General features: G+C 42.4%; 1 protein-coding gene and 1 pseudogene across 1 annotated transcript; one reads left to right on the top strand and one right to left on the bottom strand.

Annotated features, from left to right (window-relative positions):
* Positions 1-3717: 3717 nt before the first annotated feature.
* LOC102960597 (putative olfactory receptor 3A4) lies at positions 3718-4665 on the top strand. The gene has a single exon (XM_042966850.1). The coding sequence runs from the start codon at positions 3718-3720 to the stop codon at positions 4663-4665; it is 948 nt and encodes a 315-aa protein (XP_042822784.1).
* A 2428-nt stretch (positions 4666-7093) lies between these two features.
* Positions 7094-7840, bottom strand: LOC102960885 (annotated as a pseudogene).
* Positions 7841-10097: the final 2257 nt, after the last annotated feature.

Genomic DNA, 10097 nt, shown 5'->3' with positions numbered 1-10097 from the left:
CTTGCCCTAGTCCGTCCAGTCTCGTGATGGTCACCCTTTACCACCCTCCATGGGCAATAGGGAGAGTTCAGGAGATCATTGTGCCCTGCTATTTCTTTGCCTGTGACCTTGCCACAAAAAGCCATGTGTTTTTAGGGCTCTAGGTGTGTGTGAGTGTGTGTGTGTGTGTGTGTGTGTGTGTGTGTGTGTGTCTTTTCATGTGTTCCTTTTGTATAATAGGGGCAAACATGGTGCATTTGGTGTTGTATGTGTGGAGTTGGAGGTTCCTGTGGAATGTTCATGTAGACATATCCAGTGCACAGTTAGGTATTAGGATCAACAGCATAGCATCTGGGATGGACGTAAGAATTGACGATCATCAGCTTGTCATACCTTTAGACTGCCATGGGGGTATAGAGGAAGGGCACCCAACCCTAAGGGCTGGTGGAAGGTTTCCTGGAGAGAGAAGACCTGTGCCAAGTCTTCGAGGATGGAATGTCTTGGGTTAACAAGGTGAGAGAAAAGACTTTCCAGGGAGAGAAAATAACCTTTGTCATGTCAGGAGCAGAATGTGCAATAGTGGTTTCTGTAACCTGTGGTTCCCTTCTATGGACAGCTGTTGACAGAAATCCCTACTTATCCTAATTCCCTTCCAGCTCCTCCAGAGCCACCATGAAGCTCCTCAATTGATCCTGCAAAGAGTTTCTCCCAAACATGCTAATGAAAGCCAATGGGAAAGCTTTATGACTTAACAAAGAATTGTTACAAGTTGAGTCTGATGCCTGAAGCCACTTTCAGGAGTTAGCAAAAGTAGGGCAGTCTTGGTCTAAAACATACTCCAAACCTTTCTCTTCCTTTATGATGTTGGGGGCCTTGAAGTTTGGAAAATATTTAGGATCAGGATGCTACAGGGTCTTGATTGTAAGTGGAAGCAGAAAAATGGCAAGGCATTCGTTTGAGGCTAGAAAAGATGCCAAGTTTGAGGATGGCTAATGTGAGCTGTATTGGGAGATGTGACATGACCTTGTGAGATGAGGGAAGTCCAGGCATGCTGCTTCAGGACTGAGATAGGAGCAGATCCTGCCCAGGCTCCACCCTCCTCTCAGCCCCAGGCTGCAGGCAAAGCTGTGTAGTTACAAGACACTGCTCTTCCCCACCGAAGACAATGGGCTGAACTAAACCAGAAACCCAAAGTCCCAAGGCCACCTCTGAAACTGTGTGACCTTTACTGTACTTTAAGACTTTCTGAAATTCATTTTAACTCCATGCAATGCTGATAGCAGTGCAGGTACACAGTGTGAAAATTAATAAAGGGAAACATCATTAAAATGGAGTGTGGAAGCCAGAAGGGGGGAGCTCTCACTCTATGCCACTCCATCTCAGTTCTAGGAAGAACTGTCAATGCAGACCCCAACAGAAGAATGCTCAGGGGAAAAGAATCCTCAATTTCAGGCCCCAATACAAAAAGATGTACATTTCACCTCTGACAAGTAATAGACTACCCCAGCAACGCAGCCAATGAGAAACCATCATCACTCTCAACTCTTGCTTTTCTCGAAGGGACAAGAACTCCTCTCAACTTCCTATTTCTTCATAAAATAACATTCCTTTCTTTTGTTTGTGGGACTCACCTATGGTTTTTGCCATAGCTTGCCTGTTCCAAACTGCAGTCCTCTGATATTCCTGAACAAACCCATATTTTCTGGTAAAATAACTGATTTTTATTTGTAAGATCAATAATAGTAGGTGGTGAAAAACATTTTTGTTAAATAAATGAATGAATTTTTCCATATCCATGAAGGTCATACTTGGAAACATGTTGAGGAAGTCCAAAACATTTGAAAGGTTCTAGAGATCATTATGTCTATGGCAAACACAAGTGTTTACCTGGTTCTGTCTCCCCCTGGAAGGTGCTAATTTCTGAAGCCTCAAGGGGTAACAGTGGAGTGGAGAAAAATCCCAATGTGAAATGATGTCATATTAGCTGTCTGTCTCTATCTCTCTGTCCTTTATAAGCTATTGCCTCCGTGAGGGTGTCTGGGCAAGCGTGACTGTCCCTCCTCTTTGCTTAAGAAGTGCCCATCTCCTTGTCTGGGTGAATGCCATCCCAAGACCCGTCACTGGACTCTCAACTTGGTTTGCATACCAAGGAAATGGGCTCTGGAATGGCTCCTCTCTTCCCCCAAAATATCAAGTGGGACTTGGGTGCTTGAATATGAGGGGTTAGAGAGAAGGCAGTGATGACTAAGTTTGCCAGCCCTGCTACTGGGAGGATGGCAAGGCTGTTACCAAAATATTTAAGTCAAGAGCAGATTGAGAAAGAAGACCATTTCAGATCTGGAGAGATTGACTTAGAGGTGACAGTCTGAACAACGTGTCCATGTAGAAGAGGCTGGACCATCAGTCGGTGTTTGACCCATTGTGGTCTTGACATCATTTTCAAAATTAATCATCAGGAAATGTATTCCTCTGCTCATGCCTTTTGCCACTTGGGGAGCTCCAACTGCAGCCTTTTCCTGTTCAAGGCGACTTAAACATCCATCCTTCAACCAGAAGTTGAGACAGATCACGGTGCATTTTATTAGTGTGACCACTTTGGGGAAAGGCAAGTATTATCCAACTGATCATATGGGGCCAGTCATGGCACCATCACAGACTTTGTCCTTATCTGGTCATTGGGTCCATGATAGTATGTGTGTTGGATGATGTGTAACTAGAGCCGGGAGACCGAGGAGCAAGAAGCTAAGTGATGGTGTAATTGGAAGCAGAAGGGAGTTCAGGGGCTGGGTATATAATTGTTTAGCTCCGTGAGAGAGTTCAACTGGGTATCCACTGATCCCACCTGGGAACTTAAGCTTGCCAATTCTCACCCTACTCAAAAACTTTTTTTACAGTTTTCTTAATCAACAAAAGGTCAGTACTCTGGAGCCCAAATTTCCCAAGTTCTACATGGAGAAATGCAATAGAATCTTGCTGTTTAGAAAATCTACAAGGCTTGTATTCACCAGCAGTGGAGCAGGAGATGTCCTCAATGGTATCTTCTCATTTCATGTAGCTGTTTTCATTTCATTTCATTTCATTTCATTTCATTTCATTTCATTTCATCTCATCTCATCTCATCTCATCTCATCTCATCTCACCTCATTTCATTTCATTTCATTAAATTTCATTTCATTTCACTTTTTCTGAAAAGTCCAGACCAGCGCTCAGCTTCCCAAGTTAATGTCTTAACAGTCTGGGTAACAGCAAGCATCTCACTACTGCCATCCTACGCGATGACATGTGTAGTGGAGATTGTGGACACAGGTTGCGGGAGCATGCCTTCCCATTCCCTTTCCCTGAAGCCTCCATTTCATCCCCTGGGATCTTGTGTACCTAAATTATGGCCATGCCACCATCTGCAGGCTTGGCGTTTTCTTCTTGGAACTTTGGTCTCAGGAAAAACATCTTTCCCTTTAACTTTCAAATATTACATTTGTTCCCCATTTTATGTCTATTCATTTAGTTCTGTTTGAGTCTCTCCAGTGCTACTGTTCTTACCCATTAAGTGTCAGGTTTATCAAGTCTTTTCCTATTATGTCACAATCTTTAACTCTGTTAAATTTTATGTGTCCTTGCATCCTGGCCCTCTCTGGGACATTGCTACACTTGGTGGTTTCTATCAGGATCTCATTCTCCTTTCACCACCATTGGCACCTCCTAGTTTTTGCTCCGTTCTGCTGCTGGTGGAAGAAAGCCATGGATCTGGGAGCCTCAGGAAATGATTCTGTTGTCACTGAGTTTGTCCTGCTGGGTCTGTCAGAGACCCCAGCTCTGCAGCCCATCCTCTTCACCGTCTTCCTTCTCGCTTACGTAGCTACTCTTGGGGGCAACCTCAGCATCCTGGCTGCCATCCTCACCGAACCCAAGCTCCACACCCCCATGTACTTCTTCCTGGGGAACTTGTCCCTGCTGGATGTCGGGTGCATCAGTGTCACTGTCCCTGCCATGCTGAGACGCTTCATGTCCAATAACAGAAGCATTCCCTATGGGGCCTGCCTCTCACAGCTCTTCTGTTTCCACCTCCTGGCAGGGGCGGACTGCTTCCTGCTGACAGTCATGGCCTATGACCGCTATCTGGCCATCTGCCAGCCCCTCACCTACAGCACCCGCATGAGCTGGGGAATTCAGCAAGCGCTAGTGGGCGTGTCGTGGGCCTTTTCCTTCACCAACGCACTGACCCAAACTGTTGCCTTATCTACTCTTGACTTCTGTGGCCCCCATGTGATCAATCACTTCTACTGTGACCTCCCACAGCTCTTCCAGCTCTCCTGCTCCAGCACCCAGCTCAATGAGCTGCTGCTTTTTGTAGCAGCAGCCTTCATGGGTGTGGCCCCACTGGTCCTCATCACTGTTTCCTATGCACACGTGGCAGCCGCAGTCCTGCGAATCCGCTCTGCTGAGGGCAGGAAGAAAGCCTTCTCCACGTGTGGCTCCCACCTCACGGTTGTCAGCGTATTCTACGGGACAGGCGTCTTCAGCTACATGAGGCTGGGCTCAGTGGAGGCTTCGGACAAAGACAAAGGGATTGGCATCCTCAACACTGTCATCAGCCCCATGCTGAACCCACTCATCTACAGTCTCCGGAACCCTGATGTGCAGGGCGCCCTGCAGCGGGTGTTCACAGGGAGACGGCCTCCAGAGTGAGATCCCTTCCTCTGGCCTTAATGAATGTCACGCTTACTGCTTCCAAAAGGTATTGTGATTAGTGCAGATGAGAAGTGAGTATGATGAAGTGGGGTTGGAGACTGGCTTAGGAAGGAAAATACAATAAAATGATAATGGCTATCACTTATTTTATGGTACATGACAGGCCGTCTTCTCAGTGACTGACATCTACTAACTCATTTAATCCTCATAATAACCTTATGAGGTAGATGTAGATTTATAGTTGCCGATTAGGAAATTGAACCTTAGAGAGGTTGAGTAACTTGCCCAAAGTCACACAGCTAATCAACACCAGAGCTGGGATTTGAACCCAGGCAGGCTACATCTGTAAGTACTGCATCTCATTTCAACGAGGAAGGGTATCTATAAGGTGTGGGGAGGGGGCGGGAACTGGGCAACAAAAAGAATGAAAAAGAAAAGGAAAATCAATATTAGAGGGAAAACATTATTTAAACAAAACAGAAATACGAATTAAGAGATTTTTGTGCCTTTGACAAATTTACACTTTGTTCCAGAGCAGCTGGTAGAGGTTAAAGGGATTGCTGGAGTCCAATTGCAACAAATAAATCAACAAAAAGGAAACAAGTGTTAAAACCAAGCCTGGGGGCGCCTTGGTGGCTCAGTCGGTTAAGCGTCTGACTTCGGCTCAGGTCACGATCTCACGGTCCGTGAGTTTGAGCCCCGTGTCGGGCTCTGGGCTGATGGCTTAGAGCCTGGAGCCTGCTTCCGATTCTGTGTCTCCCTCTCTCTCTGCCCCTCCCCCGTTCATGCTCTGTCTCTCTCTGTCTCAAAAATAAATAAAAACGTTAAAAAAAAAAAACCAAAAAACAAGCCTGAGGTGTCTTTAGGCCTAAAATGAGTCTTTTGCAGGCAGCATACAGAAGGGTCTTGTTTGTTTTTTATCCATTCTGAAGCCCTGTATCTTTCAACTGGAGCATTTAGTCCCTTTACATTCAAAGTAATTATTGATATGTATTTACTGCCATTTTATTACTTGTCTTGTGGTTGTTTCTGAAGATTTTCTCTGATCCTTTCTTGTCTTTATTGCATGTTTTGCCTATTTTCTTTAGCGATATATTTGGTTTTCTTTCTCTTTATTATTTGCATGTTTGTTAGTGGTTTTTAATATGTGGTTAGCTTTGGGTTTGTATATAACCTCATCTGCATATAGCAGTCTATATTAAGGTGGTGGCCATTTAAGCTTGAACCCATTCTTTTCTCCTCTCCTCCCCATGTTTAAACATGTGTGACTACATTTTATATCCCTTTTTATTACTTCCTTGACTGATTTTTTAACAGAAACGTTCATTTTCACTGCTTTTGTGTTTCCTACTTTTATACTTCCACTCAAAGAGTTCCCTTTGATATTTCTTTCAAGGCTGGTTTAGTCATCATAAGCTCCTTTAATTTTTGTTTTTCTGGGAAACTCTATCTCTCCTTCTATTCTGAATGATAGTCTTATTGGATAGAATATTCTTGGCTTCAGATTTTTCCCATTAATCACTGTGGCGCGCGCCCGTGTGTGTGTGTGTGTGTGCACGCATGCGCGCACAGGCACATGTGTGTACACATTTAGTTTTATTGTAACAAAACAACTTGTACACTTTTAAAGTTTAAAACCAAGCACCATCTTTCCTTTCTGGTGAAACAAAAAGAAAATTTAAAAATAAACAGGAACAAAATTACAATGGACAACGTCAATTCCCAATAAGAACCCATAGGTCCTTCTGATTCTCCTATCGAGCGGCAGTGTTCAAGTCATCATTAGGAGGGTATTTTATTTTAAAGGTGTCATCTTAAACTGCTAGGATGTCCATTAAACATCCTGATTAAACATGCCAAAGCCATGTTGTCAAAATGCCCTCTTAACCCACCCAAACATTTCAAACCCACTCCTTGCTGATCTTCGGTAGCCCCATTTTTTTAAAGTCCCTCCCCCCTTTTTTAAACAAGAGAAAGTAGACAGATATATCTTGGTCAATGCTAATTGTCCATATTCACGTACAGACACAGTGTTATCTCTGAGCCCAATAGTGAGAGAAAGGAGGGAAAAAGCTAAATTCCATGCATTACTACACAGCAGGGTAACACCCTCCAGTTTCCGGCATAGCTAAGGGAGCAGCTTTTTCTTTTTTCCCACAGAACATGGTGGTGTTAATTCCATAAAGGTTTTGTTGAGACAGGAAGGGATGAAAATAATTTGGAACAGAAAGGGGTAGAGTTTCTTTCCCTACTCTATTCTGTTCATGGTATTTTCCCCCAAAGTAAGTTGAGAACCGTGGTATAAAGGCAGAGAATAGGGACTTTTAAAACAGGGCGCATGAGCCACAAGGAAAGGGGAAAAAAAGATTACAACTTGCTCCAAGGGACCGGAGAAAATTAAAAATGGAAGTTTGGGATCCATCAGTTAGTCCTCTTTTCCTTCATCTTCCTCCTCCTCCTCCTCCTCCTCCTCCTCCTCCTCCTCTCCCTCCTCTAACATCCATATCAGGAACCAAGTAGTGCTACAATGGATTTGGCCAAATATCATCTTCGATGACCTCTCCTAACTCATCTGAGTCAGAATGGTTAGCAAACAGGTGAAGAAGCTTTCTGCTTCCTCATGCCGTCTCTTCCCGAAGGCTTTGTTCTGCATTTGACTTGAATGTTTCATCAAATCCTTTCCAGATTTCCATTTGATTTTAATGGACTTTGAAGATGGATCACAATTTTCACTCAGATGAAATTCTTTGGAGAGAACTTTATTTTCAAAGTAAGGGTTTTCATCAAAATAAAAATCTATTCTGTAACCTGATTTAATATCTTCAAATTTTGTCACTTCAACTCTTGTCAAATAATGCAGCAGCTCTTCATCCTCCTCCTCAAGCAGTGCAGACACCTGTGGATGATTGACAAATGTTACCTCAAAATTTGGGCTTTATGGTGATCAATTCTGACCTCTTCTGAAAAAATGGTTGGTGGAGTTTGTTACATTTCTGTTCTACTTTCAAAATCTCCTCACTGACTTCTTCGTTAAGTCTATGTCATTTTGTACTTCATCAATATGTTCAGTTGCTTTTTGCTGCTCTTTATCTCCCATTGGAGAGGTCAATGTCTCCTTTGACTTGGGGGCAGGAGGCAGTTTCTTCATTTGAGGTGGGAGTGAAGCTGGCATTTAGGGCCATGCTGTGAGGAAAGTCCACAAAATAAGGGCAGACGTATGTCTGGAAGAAACTCCAACTACTCTCCCGTTCAGCACTTTGAATATATTATGCCACTCCTTTCTGTCTTGCAGAGTTTCTCTTGAAAAATATCCCAGTAGACTTATGAATTTTCCCTTCTAAGTTAATGATTTCTTTTGTCTTGCTGCTTATACGATTTTTTTCTTTATGACTCTATTTTGCAAATTGAATTACAATATGTCTTGGTGGAGGTCTGCTTTTGCTGATTTTGATGGGAGTTCCCTGTGCCACCTAGATCCGGATATCTATTTCCTTCCACATATTAGGGAAGTTTTCAGCTATTTTTTCTTCAAATAAATTTTCTGTCCCCCTTTCTCTCTCTTCTTCTGGGACTCCTATAATACGAATATTATTATATGTTTGATGGGATCACTGAGTTCTCTACATCCATTCTAGTTTTATGTAATTCCTTTGTCTCTCTCTTTTTTAGCTTGGTTACTTTCCATTCCTCTTTTAGCTCATTAATTCACCCCTCTGTTTCATACTGCTATTCATTCCATCAAGTGTGTTTCTCATTTCATTTATCGAGCCCTTTATCTCTGCTATGTTATTCCTTTTTCTGTGTTAAGGGCCTAACTCATGTTTTCCATTCTTTTCGCAAGTCCAGAGAGTATCCTTATAATCATTGTTTTAAATTCTCTATCAAGCATATTACTTGTATCTGCTTCACTTAGATCTCTGGCCATGGCCTTGTCCTGTTCTTTCTATTGGGATAAATTTCTCTGTATCCTCATTTTGTCCTCTTCTCTGTGTCTGTTTCTGTGTAAGAAAGTCAGATATATCTTCTGCTCTTGAAAGTTAGTGACTTTATGAAGAAGAGGTCCTGGAGTACCCTGCAGTGCAATGTCTTCTGTTCACCGGAACCTAACCTGACACTTGTCAACACAAAATGAACAAACCTTGTACAATTTCTAAAAAAAAAAAAAAAAAAAAAAAAAAAAAGGAATAGAGTTTTATTCAAGCCCAAGTGAAGACAGCTGCCTGGGATATACAATCTTCACGGAGAAGAAAGTGCTTTGGAAAAGGAATGTTTAATCCAGGGTTATATATGGTTTTGTTATAGCAAGAGTTACAATAATTATTATGAAGGACATTTCAGAAAAATACTAACTTTATTTTATGCTTTTAGTATGTGCAAGGTTGCAGGCTTCAGCAATATGGGAATGGAATTTAGGGAGATTTTTACTCTTATCTTTAGTTTGTAATATTTATTTTAGGTTATTTGCTAATGAAGTAGATGGACAATGTGTGCTCAGGGCAGAAAGATTGCCATGCTTTGAAGTTTGGTGAAGGCATTGTGACCTTGGTAAAAGTATAGCTTCCCTGGGAGCCCAGGAGCAGCACCCAAAAACGTTAAAAGTTGAAAATGTCTTTTATCATTCCCCCCTTTTAATCAATAATCTGTCCTCAGAAAGCAGTGATGATCGACCTTATGTTATGTCCCTTGATGCCAGGGTGACTGGCTTGTCTGCCGTTGGTCCATCAAGTCCCTCATTTGCTAGGCGTGAACACACACACACACACACACACACACGGTTCCTTGTTGGGGGGAATTTATTGTAACATAAATGGTGGGAAGCTTAAAAGTGGTATATGTTCTTTATTAAGTCCAACTGATGAACAAAGTACATGTGCTTGGCTGAGACTGTCTAGTTTTACATTTGATATAACATTTATAACAATGATATATGGACAGTAAAATAATTCCAATAAGTACATTTTGAAGAAACCAATGTGATATTTGAACAGACTGAGACAGAAGAAAAAGTCCAAAGAATCCTTTACGTACATCTTGGAAAATAAAAGGGTAGGGAAATTTATGATTATTTATGAGGAAAGATGGAGCATGCACATTGAACAAACCTAACATATATTCCCATGTTTCCTTGGGGTGGAGACTTAACATCAGAAGGAGACAAAATTCAGTCCCTGGCATCAGGAAGTTTTCTTAGGGTAAGGAGAAGGGGTCATGGGCATGCTCTAAGAACTGGTATAAGCTGGATGGGGTCTTAGGCTTGTTGTCTCTGGTAAGGCACACACCTGTGCCAAGCCTTGCTTGTTCATAGGCTGTAATCACATCAATTGACCTTGAGTCCAGGCTTCTGCAGAGACAGCTAGTGAGTCTTTTCCTGAGATCTGAAAAACACAACAGCTGACTGGGGGAAATGGTTATCTGAAAAACAAGTTTTA

Source organism: Panthera tigris, chromosome E1, assembly GCF_018350195.1.
Source record: "Panthera tigris isolate Pti1 chromosome E1, P.tigris_Pti1_mat1.1, whole genome shotgun sequence".
NCBI classification, from domain to species: Eukaryota; Metazoa; Chordata; class Mammalia; order Carnivora; family Felidae; genus Panthera; species Panthera tigris.
This window is presented reverse-complemented; position numbering and strand designations above follow the sequence as displayed.

Coding starts and splice junctions, on each gene's coding strand:
- LOC102960597 (XM_042966850.1), top strand. CDS start 3,718: ATGGATCTGGGAGCCTCAGGAAATGATTCTGTTGTCACTGAGTTTGTC.